Source organism: Lemur catta, chromosome 8 (genome assembly GCF_020740605.2).
Source record: "Lemur catta isolate mLemCat1 chromosome 8, mLemCat1.pri, whole genome shotgun sequence".
In the NCBI taxonomy this organism is placed as follows: domain Eukaryota; kingdom Metazoa; phylum Chordata; class Mammalia; order Primates; family Lemuridae; genus Lemur; species Lemur catta.
The window spans coordinates 80,413,011-80,436,902 of NC_059135.1; the positions used below are offsets into that span (position 1 = coordinate 80,413,011).

The window sequence follows — 23,892 nt, forward strand, 5'->3', positions numbered from 1 at the left end:
TCACTCAACAAGTATTTTATATAAACAAACAAATTGACAAGCAAACCAAGCATTTAGTAAGTATAACTGTACAAGGGGCTAGGAAAACATTATGAGAAAGAGTCATTTGACATATGACTACCCTATGCTCATATAAGAAGAAAAGAGGAACCACCTATGACCCTTTGAATTTATAGTCGAAGTCAATACACATTTTTTTGTTGCATACATTTGAGAAACATTATCATGCAGCTAAAGGGAGAGTGCATTGGTAGGGCAATTGTTTTAAGTATATAAAAACAAAGGGAATATCTATTCATTTATTCTTTTCAGCAACCTAAGATGGAGACTAACAATAATCACATTACTGGTTAAGAGAAGAAGGTGCTTAGGAATAAGAAGGGTTCTGGACTCTCAGTTCCCTGTGTCATGACTTCCTGCAAGATTTTCAACTTCTCTGAGCCTCAGTTTCCTTTTCTATAAAATGAAGCTACTAATAGTTCTATTGGATGGGGTTATTGAAAGGATTAAATGAGTTATTAATAGTATGTTAAGGGCTTAGCACATGGTCAGCAATAAAAATGGTATTATTATTACTATTATAATTATTCTTAAATATTTAGTTCTTTTGAAACCTTATCTCAGTTTATTCACAATTCTGTTAATATATTTCTGTGCTTTGCTACATTTCATAAGGATAACAGATATTATTTTCTACCATGTAGCTTTAAGAAATATAACACTTATAATTAGGAAAGAAAGCATTCTGCCACAAAAATGTGTAGACAACTACAGGTGAAAAAAAAATGTTTTATGATTCCAAATAACTATGGACTCTTCCTTATAAGAAACGTTCTTCTGCTTTCCTTCATTTCTGTAGAAAATATAAATGGTAGACATTTTCCAGCAAACACGCAGTGATCTTAATGGCATTTTTTTCTTTGGGTTTCAGGTGCCATAACCTGTGCTGCTGACATGTTCAGCTGCCAGGGCTCCCACGCCTGTGTGCCCCGACATTGGCTTTGTGATGGTGAAAGGGACTGTCCAAATGGAAGCGATGAGCTTTCCACAGCCGGCTGTGGTACGAATACTTGCTAGGACTATGTATCAAAGAAAACTGCTGCAGCATCCTCAGATGTTTGTTTTTGTAGACTTACCATGTCACACTTTCCATTACTTTCTCAATCCCTGGACCCATAGCATTAGACTTAATCAGGTGGGAGGTTGTTATCGTAGTTCTACAACCCCTTTAACTGCTGTTCAGAGTGTTCCAAACATACACAGTGGGATTACCCATTTTAAAACCATTTTGATGAGCACAGATTTATCATTTCACTTCTAAGATAACATAACTACACTATGTGCGTGTGTGAGTGTGGTAGGTTTGGTATTTTTCACATCTTCCATCACCACCCTCCATGATGGCTTTTAGATTGCCTATTACAGATACTCAGTAAATGGCTCTCTGATCCTAAATAACTACTGATCTGGAGGTCAGTAAACACCGATTAGTCCTACGGATAGGGTATTAACCCTTGGGTCAGGTAAAAATAGTATGGATATAGCTGAATGAAGCTCAGGGATCAGAGGAACACCTTTGGAGGTCAGGCAATTTGCTAAGTTTCTGACTCTAGGTCATCTTAGGAAATTTTCAGGGACTTACTCAATAGCAAAAATTTATATAAATTCCTTTGCATGATCAGGAGCATGAAGGGAATGATTATTTGAATGCAAATATGACGGTTACATAGGGGGTCTGTTGGGCTGAGCAGTTCATCAGAAATAGTGCTGTGAATACTGCTCATTAAAATGAATTCTGCCAGTCATCTCTCCAATGGCCTGTCTTCCTGTCTTTAAAGCATTGTATTTGAAGCCACAATGTAAGTGTGTATGTATGCAGGTGTGTGTACACAAGGGATAGTTAGAGCAGAAAAGAAAAAAGAAAACTTTGAGGCAGGCCTATTCGCACAGAACTTATACTATTGTTGTAGAATAATTCACTGTGATCTTGAAACTGATATGTGTGTCTGTAAAGGTCAATGGGGCCACTGAGGACTACATAATAAAGTATTATGCATCAATTCAGGGATCCAGATGGTCCCAGTATGCTGTTGCTATTGTAGCAAGTTAACACTCTGGGAGGCATATTAACACTTGTGGACCACATGGGTACTATTAAGGAAATTATGCTAAAATGCAGCAAATTGTACTCAAGTGACCTGAAAGTGTTAATGCCAAGTAAGTCTCTGTTGCTCAGTGTTTTAAAGATTAATTCATGTATTAGAATTGGCATAATTCACTTGAGTTATCCAAGCTGTCATATATTCAAAGTTATAGGAGTTATTGAGTAACTCCGAGTTTTACCTTCATTACCATAGGCTGATTAATTGTTAATGCAGCTCCTATGTGGCTTCCGTATAGTTTTAAAAAATAAATTCATTGAAAATAAATTATACCTGATTCAATTTAAAAAACTCTTTTGTTTTACCTACTCTATGTTGGTAATTACTGAGATGAAAGCAGAGATTCCTTGGTTTATGGAGTCTGGGGCAGCATGGAGCAGGCAGCTGATAGGCATGTGAAAGAATAATAATACCTCCATCTTAAGTGTTAGGATGATGTATATAAAATATACTAGGTCATCACAAAGAAATGTTATGTGAAAAATCCTAGAAGTCCCACGGAAAGATTTCAAGAAAAAGTGATAACATTATCTGAGTCCTGAAAGACAAAGAAAAATAAAGGTATTCCATTGAGAGAAGAGTGCTTATTAAGACACATGGAAGGGGAGTATGGAAGGCACTTAGGTTTTTTCAGGTACTCATTACATGCCAATTATTGTGATAGTTGCTGTTATTTATATTATAGAAGTCCTATAATATTGCAGGGAAGTATTTTAGGGAATCTGCCAAAAATGGTTGTAATATAGATAGGAGTTTAGAGAGCACTTAGGAATTTACTGAATAACTCAAATGAGATCTGCTTCACATACCTTAGCTAGTCCTTACCAGAAATTTGTCAGGTAGATTTTATTATCCCCATTAAACAGATAAAGAAACAGATGCACCAAGAAGGTAAATAGCTTCCTCCTGTATGCAAATATAAGAGATGGAGCCAAGTTCTGCGAAGACTTTCTCTTTCCTGTATTCTACAATAACATATAGAAGATTCTTATCATTTGCAATATTCCAAACCTTGAGTCCTACCACGGCATTTACCCTTTAAATATTTTTTGAAAAAAATTTAAATGATTCTCTCAAGTCTCTCATGATTCTATGCATACAATATTAAAGTTTATTTCCTTTATACAAGTTATATTCTTTTGAACTTTTACTGAAGTTCTATTGCACATTTGGATCGACCATTTTTCCCACTTGGTGGAGCACTACTTTCATGGATCAGTCTTTCTAAAGGATCAATATTACATTTCATGGGTCAATATTCCTAATTTTGTGTAGTACTTGTGGTGAGGCTCATTATCTCAAATGTCTTCCATTTGCTTACTTCAACACCCCACTCTTGAAGTCACCCTAAGTTTTATTTTCTTTTTAAAGACAATAACTTTCTCCGCCTTCTTGGTTTTCTTTTTTCATTTCCATTATGAACATCAGCACTTGGTTTTTTCAGGTCCATTTTTCACAAGGAAAAAACATTTTTACCATTTTACTAGCATTACTGCAGGCCTGAGTAGAGAAAAATCCCAAGTCATATTATTAGCTGAGAGATCTTTTTCTAACATGTGAACATTTGAATTCCTCCTTCAGCAAACTTACAGATTGTTATGTGGCCTGAGATTTCTGGATCACTCTAGAATAACTGAATTTATTAATACTAAAACTTAGAATTATATGTATTCCTATTCATGCATTCCAATATGTATGCAATTATGAACCCATTTGATATATTGGACATTAAACAAAGTTTTCTTTTTCTGAATAAGTATAAATTATTGGGTATAATTTTATGTATTTCCTAAACTCCTCATATGGGAGAAGATAAAATATGTGCTTATCTAATTTTCTTATTTGCAATGTCTTTCTTAGCTCCCAACAATACATGTGATGAAAACGCTTTCATGTGCCATAATAAAGTATGCATTCCCAAGCAATTTGTTTGTGACCATGATGATGACTGTGGAGATGGCTCTGATGAGTCACTACAGTGTGGTGAGTATATCTAAAAAGAATACAATTTAGAATTACCAGAAAAACTGGATATTTAACATTTTTCTTTCCTTTGTCTTTTTATGCATTCACTAATTTGTTATAATTTAATATTATTATCATGAAATGTATCTTGCCATTACATATATATTTACCTATCATATATATAATATATACATGTATATGGCTTTCATGTTAAAGTCAGTATATTAAAGATACCCAGTTAAAGTTGAAATTTTATGTGAACCTAGTGTTTGTAAAATATTTAAATGCATATACATGAATAAATATATGTAACAAAAAGCTATGAACTCTATATATGCCTATGGAAGGCAATAGATTTAGTGCCCTCGCTTGTCCTCCCTGTGCAGTGTGTATGGTCCTGGTCTTTGATATGAATCTTACTGAAATCAGTGGATATAAATTTTATGATCATTTCACCATTAAGTCTTGCATTCAATATGATATTTTAAAAGCTACATAACTCAAGTTATAAATCTGAAGCAGAGATATGTCTGATTGACTATCTCTGTTCCACCAGACACAGAATTTTGTTGATATGGAGATGAATGAGACAGAGGCCCACTTAGAGAAAGCACAGACAAAAAAGAAAATCAGAAATATAATGTAGTATAATACCATAATTTGTCAAATTGGAATAAGAATCACAATACATAGCATCAGAGCTGAGAAAATAATTCTTGAAAGAGGTACTAAAGAATAGAAGCAAGGAATCGGAGTAAATCATATTTAGATGCTAAAGTAAGGCATGGTGGTTAATAGCATGGACCCTGGATCCAGACATCCTGGGTTCAATTCCTGAATCTGCCACTTACTGTCTATGTGACCTTGAGAAAGTAACTTCAGCTCTCCTTGGACCAGTTTCCTCATCTGTAAAATATGTATAATAACAGCGCTTAACACTTAGGGCTGTTAAGAGAATTAAATGGGTTTATGTTTATAAAGTGCTTAGAGTAATTCCAGACACATAGTAAATTCTACATGCATTTACAGAGACCTATAAATTGACATGGTTGAGGAATAGCAATTAATTTTCTGGGAGGTAAATTGAAGTTAAAAACTTAAGTTGAAGCTAGATTTGAAAAAATCTGAAATACAATGTTAGAGAAATTGTATTTAATTATTTTGCCTCTCAGAGACCAGCACACATTTTGAAACAGGGAAATGGAATGTCACAGTCAAATTTATGTTTTAGAAACATCCTTTTCAGCAGAGTGGGAGAAATACTGCCATGGAGCAAGGGGGCCATAAAGGGAAAATAGACTATTAGGAGGTTATTGAGATAGTTCTGATGATTAATGATGTGGTTCTGAATCAGGTTAGGAAGGGTGGAATGGAAGGTGTCAGACTTCATTTACAATTGGATATGGAGGATAAAAGGGAATTCTAGCTTGGATGACTTGTTGGGCGGTGTTGGTACTAATGAACTTTGGAATACAGGAGGTTAAAAGCCAGTTTTGTTGATGAGATGTGAGATGTAATAAAGAATTTACTGTGGATCTTTTGAATATGAAGTGTTAATCAGACAATCACATAAAGTATATAGTATTTTAAAATTTAGTTCTAAAGACCAGAAGTGCTATGAGGACAAGTAATATTAATTTGGTGGCCATCTGCGTAAAGGTGACATTTAAGCTATCACAAGGAATGAGAACACCTAGACAATGTAGAAAGAAAACGAGGAAATAAGATACTGAAGATTAAAATTAGGGCTTCACCAACAACATTTTAGGGTGGAACATGAGGAAGAGGAGAAGATGAGGACAGCAAAAGCTAGGTTGAAAGGAAGCCCAGGAGAGAAGATTATGAATATTAACCCAGGAAACTATTTCTAAGTTTGTGTGGTCAAAAGCATCAAATGCTGCAGAAAAGTGAAGAAAATATGAGTCTGAGACACTTTTGAATTTGACACTTGGCATTTGGTGTTTGTTATCTCTAAGAGGAATTTCAGAAGGTATATGTTGCAGAAATGAAATTTTGATTGACCAAAGATGAACTGGAGGTTAAGTAAGGAGAAGCAAAATTGGGCAGTATAGGGAAGAAGAGAAATGTGCTATTAAGAGGTGTGTAGATGGATTTTTGTTGGTTTTGGTCTGGGTGAGATGTCAATGTACTTATTGATGGAGGAGAAGGAGCTAGCAAAAGAGGAAAAGGAGGGAAAAAGTGCTAAAGAAACCCAGAATTAGAACTATCTGGTTTTACCATTCCTATATAATAAGAATTTTAATTAAACACTCACTATTAAGTTCTTTTTATATTAAAATTTTATTTTCTAAGCCATGAAAGTCTTACCTCCTCCCCACCAAAATAGAACATTTGCCCAGATTTATCAGAAAGTTCTAATAGGAACTACTATTCTTATTGTTGACAAACTTAAGAAAAAATCCATTCTAAAACATAATATCGAAATCAAGTGAGTTTTACTTACAAATAAGCATAGATATGAACATTAGCAAATGATAGGTTTATTCTATAATTTGAGTAAAGTTTTTAGTGACTCTGAGAATCAATATGTAGGATAATTATAATAGTTTCTGTGTTTATTGCTCTAAAAATTGATTTTTAAATTTTTCTCATTTTAACAGTTTCTTTACACATTGAATGCTGCTTCCCAAACATAAACATGACATTACAGCTTTTGAGAATTATCATTATAGCTCAGAATCAGTTCAGCCTTATGTTCTGATTCTATACCTAACCAAGCTAATTCTTTTAACTTTCATTTTGTTTTCCATTCAACAAGAAATCACTAGGATATATATAAGGTTAAAGAGAGATGGTATTGTCAAGTGTTGCTCTCTTATTTCCTCACCTAGAGACAATGAGGGCCTTGTTTCCAACTTTACTTTCTGGATCTTAGTCCTACTTCCAAACCACTAATATCTCTTGCAACTATAACCACTGTCACAGAAAGAAACGACAAACATTTCTCATGGGAGACATGGGTAACCCACATTAATTGGGTATAGTGTACATTGAGGAGATATCTTTTTAATGAATATGTATCATGTGAATTAATCAGAATGTTTATTTATTTGTCTCTAGAATACCGACAGTGTGGAGAAGAAGAATTTAGTTGTGCTGATGGGCGATGTGTTCTAAATACTCAGTGGCAATGTGATGGAGACTTTGACTGTCCTGATCATTCTGATGAAGCACCTTTAAACCCAAAGTGCAAAACTGCAGGTACACAAACATATATGTAACACTATATTTATTGCAAAGTTGTTTTTTAATAGTGAAACTCTGACTGATTTTTTTTTTGCTAGTATTCAGTGAAAGGAAATGCAAATTATTAAGAATGTGATGTTTCTGATGATAACATGCAGGATCCTAGTAATCAACTATATTTTGGGGCTAGTGTTAGAAATTTAAGTCTGTGCCGAATATATGAAGACTTGAGGCAATGATCCTGCTGAATCTATCACCCTGTTCTCCCTACTGCCATAAACTCATTTTTTCTTAATATATTATTTTATGTGAGGATAATTTCAGTGTAGGAGTCTGTTTGAAAATTCAAACATAAAATAAAAGAAAAAGTTAAAATTTACTGATAGTCTGTATTATTCATACTTAGGCAAAAAGAAATAAATTGCATGTCATTTGAACATTTGTAGACAAACTTGATCAATATATCACTTCACTATTTCAAGTACTTAATATATAGTTATATATTTCAGAATAAGCTCAACTACTTTTTCTTATGTAGGTTACATGTTAATAGGCTTTCTTTTAGCCTGTATGATAATGAGTAATGTTTGAATCATCCGGTTATATGTAGCTACAAGAACTGAACTCCTTTCCATAGCTATATTTGGAAAAACTATTATTCACCACAACTGTCCATTTTATGCACTGACTTCAAAATGTCAGCATTATATTTCCAGGAAGAAAACATTTTAGAAATATATACCTATTCTAGATTCTTAATTTTTAGTGACACATAATTTCTCAGACGCCTATAGCTTGAGGGAAATGTCAAACAATCATTATGCTTTTGAACTCATTCTTCACAATATGGAAGAGCCAGAAATTGTCCATTGATTTTACTATAGATGTTTATTTTGATTGTTAATTTTATGGTAAAGGCAGATTTGCAATAACTGTTGAATACAAAAGTAAAATTTACCCGTGGTTTTCTGTACATTATGTATAAAATATTACACTGGATATATAAAGCATTTTATATGTATGTATGTTTATTATAATTTTTTGAGAGACATGTTACCATATTTGTGAATGTTTTCTACAATTGTAGTGTAAAACAATGGCATGCCCTTTATGGTCCATTTGTTTTATTTTCTTTTTCCAGAACAGTCATGCAACAGTTCATTTTTTATGTGCAAAAATGGCAGGTGCATTTCCAATGGAGGTCTTTGTGACAATAAGGATGACTGTGGCGATAGCTCAGATGAGAGAAACTGCCATATAAATGAATGTTTGAGTAAGAAAGTCAGTGGATGTTCTCAAGATTGCCAGGACCTTCCAGTAAGTTACAAGGTAGGCACTCATCAAAAATAACAAATCATCTGATATATTAGAATTTGAGATAATGAAAACTATTTAATCCAATATAGCAGTAAAACTTAAAATGTATCATAATATTAAAACCATAGGGAATGTCTATATAATAATAATGTTGTATAAAAGTTGGGAGAAAATAGTTCAAAAGACAAAACAAATTGCAGTATTTTTCAATATATTGAGAGAACCCAGAAAAAAATAAGCAAGAAAAAAAACAGTATTTAGGGACGATATTACTATGTTAATAGCTGTATAAATATGTATGCCACTCTTAAGTTTCCATTTCCTCCCTCATTTTTCCTCTTGTATATCTTTGAAGTGGAATGGGCTAATAATTTCTTTACTACAAACACTGCGGAATAAAATATTTTTCATATAAACAAGAAGGAAAAAAATCCCCAGAAAACATGAATTATTAGGACTGAGTATTGGTACACTAAAAATAAATCATGCCTAATATTTTAATTGCTTTTTGTTGCTACCATTTCCCTGAAGAGTTTGATTAACCACAAAATTGATTGACAGGGAGTAGCTTCTAAAAATATCTCTTATCAGTATGTTGGAATGGTAGATGCAAACTAATACAATATTAAAATGAAAAATTGTACATTAGGTTAAAATCGATTATGTAAGTATGGGAAAATCTCATTAAGAGCAATTCATTTGAAAATTAACATTTTTAAACTGAGCAATAGCTCTGTATGAATTAGCAATAGGGCATGACTCCTATAAAACACAGAGGCAATCTAATGCCAATTAGGACCACTGTAGGGGTTAGATTTTGTTCCACTGAGATCTGCACCAATCAGAACCCACCCAAGGGACTGTGCACATAGAGACATGGCACTTTGTCAGAAGAAACTTAACAAATTGGAGTGTATCCAAATTTATGCATTCAGAAGTGTAAGGGGTCTGGAGCACATGTATTCTGAAGTAGCTTTTCCTGGAGCAAAGATGACTTGTTAGTTGTGTTAAAATACTATAAACGAAGTACTAGAATAGGGAACATACCAAATCTGTGTTGTTTGGAAGGCTAGAATTAGGAGTTGGGAGGCAGATTATGTTCAATACAATTCAGTACAATTTCTGACATTAGAACTCTACACTGGGATGATCTGCCTCACATATCACCACGAAAGTGTTTCAGCAGTAGCCAACTGACTTTCTTTAAAGGATGCTGGAGAAAGAATCTATATATCCCAAAGATGCTAAGTTATTCTAATTGCCAGCCTTAACATTCTATGACAAGCCGTTGTATCTAATGATAAATTCAGCTAGAGAATTAATTTACTATTTTTAATCTCTGAATTTCTGGTATTATGATCCACTTAGCTACATTGATCAGCATTTTACTTTATGTAGATATAACCTAAGAACCACAATAATCATTCTCTTCTGCAGCAATATCAAAATATCAAGAAAGCCAGATTTATATAAAAATTGGCTTTTTAGGCCCAATATTATTGTATGAGGAAGAAGTGGTTAAATTTACAAACTTAAAACATACATGTACTCATTCACAATATATTATAACAGAAGGAAACAAAACAAATGAGCCAGGGTATCTCCTAATGAAATGAGTATGCATCAAATAATTAATTTTGGCAATAAACATTTTAAAGCCCAGTGGAACAGAAAAAAATAATGGTGATACGGACAATCAGCAAAAAATGTTTCCTGAATTCATCAAGAATATATTATAGAGTTATTGAAGGTAGCTAGTTAAAATTTTAAGTCATAGATTTATAAATGATTCTTATTTCTGTTACAAATACAGTCATGCACCACATAATGACATTTTGGTCAGCGATGGACCACATATACAATGATGGTCTCATAGGACTATAAAACCATACAGTCCTATGGTACGTTTCTAAGCTTGGGTATGGTTAGGCAAACAAACACCATTGCATTACAATTGCCAAATGTGTAGCCTAGGAGCAATAGGCCATCAGAGCCTAGGTATGTAGTAGGCTGTACCATCTAGGTTTGTGTAAGTACACTCTGTGATGGTCACATAATGACAAAATTGCCTAACGACACATTTATCAGAAAGTATCCCTGTTATTAAGTGAGACATAACTATACATGCATATGTTAATACACACACACAGTTGTGGTAAATGTCAAAGTAGATCTCTTTGTGTTTATCCTTGTGTTTATCTGTGTGTATTTAATATCTGTCATAAGCTTGGTAGTAAAGTACAAAAACTATAGAATATCAAATGGATACCTTGTGATATGACATCAAAAATAAGCTTTAATATTATTTTTAAAGCCTACATATAAGAAATACTTGGTGCACAGCAATACCATATTTGGGAAAATTACTTTTGGTAAAATAATATATCATCCAGAAAACCATGTTAAACCATATTGTTTTAATTCCTTTGAAAGATTCTTCACACAGAAATACTTGTTTTTATTGAAATGTTTAAAATAATAGCATTCCCTTTGTCTATTCTCCAGGGGCTATGAAATGAAGTGAGAATTCTGGCTAGAATAGACAAAAATCTTTAATACTTCAAAAAGTGTATGTATATGATACTTAACAGAATTGCTGCTAATCATGTTCTTAGATATATACATGTCAAAGCTAATGAATAAAATAGCCTATCTATTCAGGTAAACAAGACCAATCATAAATAAAAGATTTAAGCAAAGGTTCAAATCAAATATTTTACATATTGTGTTGACATATATATATATATATATATGTATTTTGCTCACAAATATATATGAAAATTTATTGATGAGAAATCAAGTAAAAGCCTTATGTGCCACAAAATGCTTATACTATTTCAAGAAAAAAATGTCAGCTACTAGGTTTCTCTGTTCTAAGGAATGGAGAACACTCCTCAGTAACCTATTTATCTTTGAAATATCAGCAGAACATGACAAGAAATCATCTTCCAAATTCTGCAATAAAATGAAAATTGCTTACAAAAGCAAAATTCAAACCTTATGGACTGTGAATAATTTGCACATTTACTGTAAAACAAATATAATGTATCTAACTATTCAAAAGGGAGTAATAACATTTAACTAAAGCAAGAATCTTATTTTGATGGGAAGGATAATTTACCATGTAAAAATAAATGTACTTCTGGGAAGGAAAAAAGTTCTGATGTGTACATTAGAAATAAAATAACCAATATTTGTCAAACATCACTTAAAAAACGTGAAGAAATTTTCCTGAGAATAATAGAAAAAGTTTGAATAGCTATATTTCTTTCTGGTAGCTATATGTTCCTATGAAATTAATGTAAATCAAAAAACATGAAATAATTTTGAATAATGAGAAAAATTAAGATGACATTGAATATATACAAATCTCATTTTCACAAAAATTATTTTGAGTGAAGGTGAGAACATTTTAAATTTATTTTCTATTACATGTAGACAAATCTCACACCTTTCATCTTTGAAAATGCAAATAATTATTATTTTATTTCATTCAATTTATGAAAATTAGTATAGTAGAATTTCCTACAAATGCCTTTTGATTAGTTAGGAGCAAAAATATTTTTGTTAAAATAAAGTTAATGAATTGGGGAGGAAATTGTCTTTTTATACATACTCTCTTTCAATAAATAAAATTTTAAAAACTTACTGTAAATCTTAAACTTTTGTTTATAGAATTGTATATTGTAGTAACTTTAATCAATTTTACTTTCATGAAATTAGTTTTTCATAATTGTGTTTTTATCCAGGATGTCTATCTGATATAGTACTTATATTGGACTGACAGTAGGCATAACAAAGTGATTTTTAGAAACTCCATTAAAATGAAGATGCATCTTATTTCTTTTTTAATAATTTTTTATTTTTAATTATTCTGAGTGCAAATAGTTGTATACATTTACAGGGTTTATAATACTGTTTGAGAGAAATTCAACACATTCTATAAAATTTCCTTTTGGTTGTCCTAAAGGGACCCTTGAATCAATGCTGCTGTGTCTACTAATCAGACTTCTGGCTTCCTGACCACATGGTCATGATTTAATTCCCAATCCTTTCCACTGATAATTTCTCATATCCTGTCAGATTTCTCATTTTCTTTTTTTAAAAAAAATTCTTTTTAAAAACTGTGGTAGAAAATATATAACATAAAAATTATAATTTTAACTATTTTTAAGTGTACAGTTCAATGGCATTAAGTTTCTCATTTTCTTTGGCCATAGTGTAAGTGCCATTTCCTCTTGGCTTACTAATACAGGTGGAAGGATGGGTCTTCTCAATGAAAGTCATACTGTTAACAACTTACATATGATGGGGAGAATTTGGGAAATCAGTGGTCACTTTTGCTTTCATTTCAAACCACTGGCTTGCTAGTGGGTTCTAGAGATTTAAGAAGTCTATCGTAATTGCTGAGGACTATTAAATAAATGTTGGTATAAACTGTTAAAAGTAAAAGTGTTAAAGCTTAAAGGGTTTCATTCTTTGTAGATATTTACTTATATTTTGAGCACTTTCAGATGAAACTGATGTTATTTTATTGCTTCCTCTCCAGGTATTAAACACTTTCCTTGTACTTAATAATTCTACCCCTCAATTGTTTGCTGATTATTCAATAATGTGGACGTATACCACTTTAATATCTTTTGGAATAGATGCAAAGCCCTGACATCTGTTTTATCTTTAAATTAATGATTCACATTATAAAATGTTTACTATGGACAGCTCTTGAATGCTAGTTACTTTTAACAATTCAGTGTTTCTTTCTCAACTCACCATCCCACTCAATACTTACAAGTTCTTTTGTTCAAAGGTCACTAAGTAGTATTAGTGACAGTTAATATGATTACAATCATCTGGCCAAGTTTAGATTCATTTTCTATAACACTAATTTTCATATGCTACTTGGTAGGGACTGAGACTAGAAAGCCAGAGATCAATCACAGCACCTCATCATTTTCAGGAATGCAAAAACATAGAGGGCTTGATATTTGTACACAAAAAGTTGACATGCCACTTAGTAAATATCACATATTGTCATCAGAAAGACATGATGAGATGCTGAAGGAAAGATCTGATGATACAAATTTATTTAATTGTTAGGAGAAAAAAAAAAAAACCTCTGTGTTAATATTACTGTTCAAACAGCAGCACATCTGGGTGTGGAATTAGAATCCAGTCAATATTTATTAATTGAGAATTCCTATGTGTTAAAAAATACGGTAAGTCCCAGCTCTCCTACTGGATTTGTCTAAGTGATTTCACCTTCATACTTCCAGATTTCTCATCAGTTAATTAAGGATAACAATACATTATAGATTTCTATAATGTTCCAATGAAGTAACATATGTGACAATGTTAGAAATCTTCAAAACTCCACATAAGGATTGAGTCTTATGATTGTTAAAATCTTGTAAAAAGACAATATAACACAATAGAAAAAGGATAAAAGAAGTTGAAAGTTTGACTCTGTTTTTGCTTTGCCATTCTCTAACCACCTGGCTTTATTGATGTCAACTAACTTTTGCAATCTTGCCAACCTCAGAAGATCAAATGAAAATATTTGAGAGAGTGCTTTTTAAACTTTAATTTTACAAAATATATGTAATTCTTATTAAAGCTTAATTGCTGGGAGAAAGAAAGACTTGTATTTATCTATTCTTAAGTGCTTTTCTTGCTTGAGTCATGCTAAAGGGATATCCAATAGTAAAAGACAGTGACAATGATAAGAATTGATTATGTTCGTTTTTCTTTCCCCAGTGCAAATGCTGGCCTGGATTCCAACTGAAGGATGATGGTAAAACATGTGTAGACATTGATGAATGCTCTTCAGGTTTTCCCTGTAGCCAGCAGTGCATCAATACATATGGTACCTACAAATGCCTCTGTACAGATGGGTATGAAATACAACCTGATAACCCAAATGGCTGCAAATCACTCTCAGGTATCAAATTGAGCTTGCCCACTCATCCAACCTCAGTTATACTTATGGATCTTGAATTTTATGTCCGTTCTCATTGAATTGACTCCCCCTTGATGTTTCAGAGAAATCAAAATTCTCTACTTCCCTCAATATGGAAATCTGTCTTATTTTGCACTCTGCACACACACTGCTCTGTAATAACAGTGCATTGTGGTCTTGTGAATTATTAAGTGGTTTCTAGAGTTTGAGTGCATATACATAAAAAGAACTATCTCTAGCACTGCTTCCTGCTGAACCACATGTTCTTTGAAGCAAATTTAGCTGAGACTGTTAAAGAGCCTATTGTGACAATGTTGTAATATTTTTTCTTTTCCCCATACTACATACACTCATACATACATGATAAGGAAAACAACAGGTTAATAATAGTAATAATAATAGGTAACAATAGTAATAATAAATCAGTTATATAAGACTATTTAAATTCTTCCAGTGATTCAGCAAATATTGTTAAACCTCTGTTGCAAGTAATATGTTTGACTGTAAATTAGAAATTTAATAAAGCATGACCCACAACTTTAAAAATATTGTAATCCATTAAGGGAGAAGTCACATACATTAAAATGATACAAAGCAATATATGATAATGACTGCTAAATGGGCAGAAAAGTGGTGAATAAGAGGATTTCTATCCCCCTAAATTTGTTTTTGAGTATAATGAAGCAAATTTCAATTTGTATTTGATGAATCCAATGCCAATTTCTCATATAGATGTATGTCAGTGACAACATTTAAAACATTAGATGTTCTTATCTACTTTCATAAAATAGATATCAGGAATATAAATTTGAAAATTAGTTGTTTAACTGGTTAAAACTTTGTACATTATGGAGAAAAAAAATAACTCTTTTCAATGTTTCATTCTACTGTCATTTTTGGCTTGAAATATTCTTCCCTGACTCAATTTGAGGATTATTTGGAGCCACTTGTTCTATCTACCAACCTACTATTTTTTGGCTACTTACTGCTCGCTACATCATCTATTCAGTGACAAGGGATAAGAAAAGATGAAATCTCAAACACAGTCAATGTTTTCATTACTTTAAACTGTCATAAATGATTATGGAGAGGAAGTGAATGCTAGTAATTACAATTTGGGTCTTGTTATTTTAATATGTATCCGTGTCATAGTTGTTTGTCATTAGCAATTATAATTAGAAACTAATATTAATATGATTAGATTCTGTGTTGAGAGATATTCTAAGCCTCAATTTGGCCTCAACAAGAAGACTGGAATGATTGATGGGGGTGCTGTCAGGGATAGTGGAAGCGGGTGTCCAACATGAGTGATGTGGTGTGTGCTGAAAAACAATACCTCATGTATTATATATTAACATTAACTGAAACTAAAAGACAAGTGGAGAAAGTAATAATTTCAAACAAATTAAAAAGGACAGTAACTATCAATGATTTACAATAAAATCCACATTAAATTATATAAAGTGATTATCTTTTTAAGTGTTTTTTTTTTTTCTAATTTCTGTCAACAGTAAGTTTGCTCATTTGGCAAATAAATATATGAATGTATCTTAGAAATGAAGGTATTTAAAAAGTTTGAACACATTTTTTTACCGAATTGATCTAAAATATAATAAAGTGAGTATGTGGGTAAATTGGCTTTAAATTATTCAAATAGGTATTTAAATAAATATACTTTATAAAACTTTATGAATTTCTTTTCTATTAGAAGTAATTTTGTTTCTAAATAAATTCTGAAGAGAAAACCAAACTAATGGTTTAAAGGATTTTCCCACGTATTGAGCATGGTCAGATCTTTATCATGCTCTTTCCTAGAGTCTAAAACAAATGAGCTACTAAAACACATTAGGCAGGCTTATAAGAGGGGAAAAAAGACTATTAAGAAATTAAAAATAAGACCCAGGAGGAAAGGTAAAATTAATAAAAATATTATAACCTGGAATTCAGAAATTGTATAAGAGGAAAAGAGTAAATGTATACAATGATGCCTTTGGTCTTCACCCAGGTCATTGTGAGAACATTGGCTGTTTGATTATCAAGAAAGGATTTTCTGATCATACATTGGTTTAACTGTACTGTAGGTTTCTAAGAGAGTTGTAGATTATCTTTTTCTGAAATTCATTAAAACAATCGGATTGTGACAGCAAATATTTTCCACTAATTCCAAATAAATGTGCATGTCAAGAAAATTGAGGGTAAGAAAGGGATGCACTTAGAATTCTCTAAATTTTCTGTACTGCCTGGGTGTGTGCTGCCTTTTCATTTTACTACCAACTAGGTTGTCAGGATGACTTTTTTAATTGCTAATCTCCCAGAGCAGCCCTACATTTGAATTCACATTGCTGCTAAGCTACACTGAAAGTTTGCAGAGTGGAAAACTATAAACATTAAACGTCTAATATGTTCTCTGTCTTGGTGTTTAGATGAAGAACCTTTTCTAATTCTTGCTGATCATCATGAGATAAGGAAAATTAGCACTGATGGCTCCAACTACACACTTTTAAAACAGGTATGACATTCCCAGGATGATTTCATAACGTTTAATGTGAGTACCCCAAGTATGCATTAGAGCTGTAGGAATACCTAACAATTAGAATTTATGAAGCACTTACTTGTGGATGCATGCATGTACCTATATGAGATTACCATAAACTTTGGTTTGTTTATGAGCAGGTGATGTTCCAAACTTGCTGTATCACATTATATCACAGAAAGTAAAGATGGCAAAATATAGTTAATGAAGGGGAAAAACTATCTCATTAATATCAAGATTAGAGAAAACATAAAATTCTCTTTTAAAGTATTTTGTAGAATACCTAAATTGTTTTGTCTACCCTTGGGGTTTAAAAGTAAAAGTATCTTTTCAGAAATTAAAGTTTCTGTATATAGAACCAGGAAGTAAAACAGGATTGATGATACCTAGCTATTAGAATTTGGAATTAACTAGTGAGCAAAAGAGTGATTGTTACCCAGTTCTGGTTAGAAGCTATATGGTAACATGTTTCAGTCTTACGCTCTTCATCCCTCACCCAACCCACTGCAAGAGAGTCTGCGGTGATTTGCTTTGGTTTTTGAGTCCTCTTCTCAGAGTTTATTTATATGTGGTATTTGAGCTGAAAAGTTATGATTTCCATTTTATAATAGAAAAGAGAACTATGAATTGCTCACCTTAACTTTTTGTTTTCCTCCCTGTCTGCAGGAGAAGGAACACAAAATCTAATCATTAAAACTAGAGTGATTACTACATGGACTAGAGAAATTACATACTGTTAGTTGTAGCATATTTTTAGTTGTCAAGAGAAATATTTTCCTTGGAAAGATCTGTTCTGTTTGTTTCTCTTCTGCTACAAATTTTCCTTTACCCCATACTGTACAAGAGTGATACAAACATGTGACAGCCCTGCCTAAAACATATGTGCCCAAACTAAGGTTATTTTTTGTTTTTGTAGTATGTTTATGCCAGTATTAGGTATAAATGGTATATTTTTGGCAACATAAGGAATATTTACTTAACTAAAATTATTTTTGCTACTCAATGATGGATTTGTTCACTGCTATTGTGAGAGTTTCATTCATTTTGCTTCAGGATTTAGTCTTATTTTAAGTGCAAATATTTACTAGTTAGAGGGATATTGACTTGTTCTGACAGAGTTGAATTTTCCAGTTCTCCTCTAGGTCACAGGGTAAAATGAAAATTTCACATGAAAATCCAGATTTTTGGCTACTCATGAAAAAATAGGAAAGTGTAGCAGTGCTGGCCTTTCATTCTTGATTGGTCACAATCCGCGCTGTATAGCGGTTGACACATTGGCATAGATAGCACCATGCCTCAGGTGCACCAGAATCTTCAGACTGTCCATGTGCTTATGACGTGTGTAATTTCTTTATTCCTAAATATCTGTGAGGTTTAGACTTTTGCTCTTGAGTTTGAAGTGTGTCACTAACATCCACTGTGTTGTACTGCTTCTCTAATTATGGATTCTTAGGAGATTGGGTAAAATATACAATATTTTCTTGCTGTTGATAAAAACTAAACAGAATTCTATTAAAATATAATAATTGGACAACTATCTCTTTAAGGATAAATAATATAAGATAAATACATGGGGATAAAGTTTTAAGTATATATAACTGCTTCACAATGGAAAAATTTTTGCCACCCAGTTTCCTACATTCTCTAAATTAATGTCTTTTTCTGTACAGTTTACTTCTAAGTTTATATCAAAATTACAAGATATTGATAATTATGGCTCTTTCTTGGGATATGTCTTCACACCCCCTCTAAAACTTCCAAGTTAGGTGTGTCAGTCATTAATTTCCCAGTATGGTTTCTGGAAAAGGGACATGTTTATTTTTTCTTTATTAGTTTTTTCTTTTCTTTTTTTTTTTTTTATTACATTCTGACCTTGTAAAACGTGCTTCTCACTTTAACAGGAAGAGTTCTTTCTTTAAAATACTCTATTTTAAACTCAGTTGAACCATGAGTTGAACTAATATAGCAACAATATTCATTGTCTTCATGAAAGAACTATAACAGAGTTTCAGTGACAGCTCCTTGCATTATTTTCCAACCCTATAGCTCAGGACATTTCTACTGGTATCACTTTTGTTGCTTTTCATGGATAATGTGTTGTCAGAAATTGATTTTAATGAGACAAAATGGTTTTTTTCTCTATGCATCATTTAAGTCTATTACATATAACAATACCACTTTAATGCACACTTTAGTATAGTTCTTTTTTCCTGCTGGTATCATTTTAGACCAATGCCAGTCAATAATACCTAAGTGGGGATGAGTTTCAGACACTTTTCTTAGTGTAGTGTTTATGGGTAAGAAGAAGGAGTGAGGAAGATGAGGAAACTCATGAAGTCTCTGAACACCTATGTCTTTGGACGGTAATTGTTAATGGTGACCATGGAGTAAGGAAATAGAAACCCAAATAGCTAAAGACAAGTCTTACATCTAGCTTTGCTTGTGGGTTTTTTAAAATGTATCACTTCTGTCAGGGAACATATTTTTAACCACAATTACATCGTAGCGTTATAGAAATTTTAAAGGAGTTCTAGGCAGTAGAAACCATTGTGTTTTTTACCAGAGATTCTGTCTACATATGCAGAATGAAGTAGACCACTGAGGTAATTATCTCTCTACACTTTCTATCAGCCAAAATAAATGAAAACAGAACATCCTTGCCTTAATTATTTGGAAATTTTATGTATAACTGATTAGGAAGATTGATTTACCCTAATATCTTGAATTTTATTCTCTTTGTTGTCATCAATAAAAATCTCATGAAGTTATAGCAACTTGTAGAATTTTTATTATGCTACGTATTCTACAACATAATTGTAGCAAGGCTGGCTATAACTTAAATTCATATACCATATTTAGAAACTGTACTTTAATGACATGGATTTTAGGAATGAAAATTAATCAAGTACCTTTCCAATATGTTATCCAATTCAATTCTAACGGTGCCTTTATTCCAGTAAAATTGTAGAGAGAAACAAAACACAATTTCCTAAATTAATCATCTTGAACCAAAGGGTGCAAATCTTCAGCTACAGAAATGAAAGAAGCAAATAGGATTTTGATGAAACCAATTTTCAGCTCTGAAACCACCGGGATGTCTCTAGTTTTCAGACATCATTTTGACCATGCCCCTGGCTGTTTTAATGTTCCTTGCATATGATTCTGCAAAGAGAGCATTGCACTGTTTTCTGTGGGGATTAAGGGTAAAGCTGTAGAAAAATGACCAGCTTGGCTAGATAGATATGTCAGAATTTAGAGCTTCAATTTTTCTGCATTTACAACTTTAATTTATTATAGTTGACTTGCTAAATTTGGAATTGGATTTTCATTATCCAAATTGATTATTGTAAGAAAAAGAATAGAATAATTCTGCCCTGACTGGGGATTGTGAGTCTTTGCTAAACTTAGAGACAAGTTTCTCTCTACCTTTTCTCTGTAAAGCTTTCTAATATATCCATCTGAATTGCCAAGCCATAACAGAATCCCAAACCATTTACATTAATGCTATGGAGGGAAAAGCATTTGAACAGAAAGGATATTGTACAGACTACTATTGAAATGGATTTATTAAACCCTCTTCAAACTTGTCTGGAACACACTCAATTTGTTTTCTAGAACCTTGATTGATTTTGCAGAGATAACTTCCTCGATATGTATGTTTAGGTGCATTTAGTTAAGGAGTTCTCCAGTATTTAGCATGTGAATGGATACTTAATAAATCTTTTTAGTCTGTGACTGAATATTAGCTGCCTTTTTGTTAGCATTTATAGTTATTATTCTTGATTAGTAATGTTAGTAAGAAAGGTACTCTCATTTATTCATCTGAGCTTAGTGAGGAATTTGCACTGAGTCATGTTACTGCCTTGTGCCTCTTTCACTTCATGACCAATGACATGAGATTTTGTGAGGTTAGGCTATTTCAGGTTATCTTTATAATTGGGGGCTCCAGAAAAAGAGATTGCTCATGTTAAGACAAATAAAATTTTAAGATTTGAACCTATAATTGTAACACCAAAAACAAAACAAAACAAAACAGTATCTGCCAGAACATCATCCTCTGACTTGCCACTATACCCAGGCCATCCTTAGTCCTGGATATCCTTGGAAAGAAAGAAAATCTGAACAGTAATCATTAGCCTTGGCCTGACTCTTATAAAGATCTATATAAATATAAGGCAATGTTATGATGATTATCAAATTTCAAATTTTGAGAATAGATACAGGAACTGAACTCAGAGCTGAGAATTACCTTCCTTCTTAACTCTCATCCCTCAAACCAAACCAAAGTAAACAAAAATAACTGTCTCCCTGAAGACACTAATCCTTACTGACAGGACAATAACTACTTATAAATGATCCTCGAAAACAGTTTGAGACTTAACAGTAACTTTAGGGTGAATATTGATGTAAGCATTCTCTACATAGACACAAAGATATGATGAAGACATTTTGGGGCTTTACCAGATGTCTACAGAATCAATTATTTTATAATCCACAGAATTTATATATTAATAAACTATTCAGGCCTCAAAATGAGTTAATACAATTGAAATTATGATCTGAGCTTCGTTAGTCCATTGAGGCAGTAAACCATGAGCCTTAACAATAGGTGAGAATTAAACTTATGCCTAAGAAATCATTTGAACATTTGTGCAGCTAATGAGATTCCCAAATCCTGGATGTACAATCCTCAAATGAAATCAAACAGCAGAACCGCCAAACTGAAAAGCTAGACCATCCAGAAACCCATCAGCTGAATTTGTGTTCTGTTTTGTTACCTGCTAAAAAATACATAACCATGAGTCTGAAGAGAAACATTTCCTCACGTTTCTACCATGTGGAATAAAAAGATGTTGATTACCCAGTTTCTCCTTGGTCAAATAAGGTTATAACTTTTAAATTCTAATATGACATTCTATTGTGTAAGGGGCCATTTGAAGAATGAAAAAGGAAGCTCATTTATGCTGTTGTTGGGACAAGAGCTTTTGGGGGAAGTAAAATTTCTAACCCTTTTTTCTGACTCATCAGATGGCTATCCAGGGCTCTTTGTGATGAGATGATCTCCCACCTTTCCAATTTAGATGTATGTTCTTTTCTGGCTCCTTGACAGAACAGATTATAATGGCATCAAAGTTATATTTAATATTAACCTAAAATGGAAAATTTAACTTGATCTCCTTAAAAGCAGTTGTTTTTTTTTTTTTTTTCACATTACTGGCTATAAACATTCTAAAATTTTTGTGGCCTCTTTTGAAAAATATTTTCAAATTAATTATGTATCTTTTTATGGTATGGTGTGGAGAAAATGTAACCATATGATACTTTTAAAATGAATTGGTCACAAATGCTATCTATTATAATAAATATAACTATTTAGATTCAAAGAAAGATAATGATTTCTATGAACTCCTAAAACAATTTATAATGATCTATGTTAACTATTATGGAAAACATATTCTTTTTTATTTTTAGGGATTAAACAATGTTATTGCTATAGATTTTGATTACAGAGAAGAATTCATCTATTGGATTGATTCTAGCCGACCCAATGGCAGCCGCATAAATAGAATGTGCTTAAATGGAAGTGACGTTAAGGTAACTAGATATTACAGTGATGGGATTATTGAACGTTACATTGGTATGATTGAACTGAATAGAAAATGTTATTTGATTGCAATGATATTACTCATAGAATGTATTGGGTTGGTTTCAATTTCACATTTGTACAGTGTAGTTAATAAATACTTTAAAAATGAAATATGAGATTTTTTATTCTTATGTTTCATTATAACATTATTACTTACAATAATATAACAATCAAATTGAATAAATAAAATTTGGAACCTGTTCACAACCCTAGAAAATGTGATGGATGCTTTTGGTTTGAATGATTAGTGCCTAAGAGTCAATTGTGTTGGTTTAAATAAAAGAGAAAGTTGAATCAAAGAATTTGTAAGTGAGAAAATTAAATGTTAGAGTATAGGTTGAAATTATATCACTGTCAACTGTTAACCTATTACAAATGGAAATAATTGAATGTATTTGTGTAAAATTCTGAGTAGACAGCTTCACAATTCTGTCACAATTCCATCACATGCAACCCATGTCACAATCTGGATATGAGCTACTTGCTACCATTTTTAGGTAATTCTGAGTTTTAAAATCAAATTATTTGTACTATATATATGCAGTAAAATGTATTTTAAAGAAGTTTTAGATTTCAGTGAATAAAATCTATCAGTTAACTTTCTTGTAGCCATCTGTAATATACAGAAATTTTTGGTGGAAGCAATTGATTTTAAAAATATTAAAGAAATCTTAAAATGTGCATATGCAATGCTGAAACAACCAGTAAGTTGGGTTCAGGTAATTCAGGATAACTATATTTAATAATAGTTTGTACAATAAAATGTCTCTATATCATAGTGATAAGCAGATTGATTCTAGCCAACCCAATTGCTAAATAGAACAAATAAGCCTATTTTTTTCTTTTGTAATTTAATTCCTTGACAATTTATATAAAAGCTGTGAATGGTACATTGTTCAAACTTGATCATATATTTTGTTACAAGACATTTAAAATTTTGAGTTACTTTTATGGTTTTTGAAAATAATATTTTCCATTTCAATGTATTCATTGCTACTAGAAATCATGTCATTACATAAGATTGCAAAATACATCTGTCTTCCCTTGGGATTACTAATTCACTGATTTTAATTTGAATAGTCAGCAATGCCTATTTTCCAAATTT

General features: G+C 32.1%; 1 protein-coding gene across 1 annotated transcript in view; it reads left to right on the forward strand.

Annotated features, from left to right (window-relative positions):
- LRP1B (LDL receptor related protein 1B) overlaps positions 1-23,892 on the forward strand; it is a 1,757,623-nt gene that overhangs the window by 1,498,118 nt on the left and 235,613 nt on the right. The window contains exons 52-58 of the mRNA XM_045559136.1: positions 932-1,060; positions 4,023-4,145; positions 7,209-7,349; positions 8,476-8,663; positions 14,406-14,589; positions 17,031-17,116; positions 22,613-22,735. Of these exons, the coding sequence (XP_045415092.1) occupies positions 932-1,060; positions 4,023-4,145; positions 7,209-7,349; positions 8,476-8,663; positions 14,406-14,589; positions 17,031-17,116; positions 22,613-22,735 (974 nt within the window). The remainder of the gene's footprint in view (positions 1-931; positions 1,061-4,022; positions 4,146-7,208; positions 7,350-8,475; positions 8,664-14,405; positions 14,590-17,030; positions 17,117-22,612; positions 22,736-23,892) is intronic.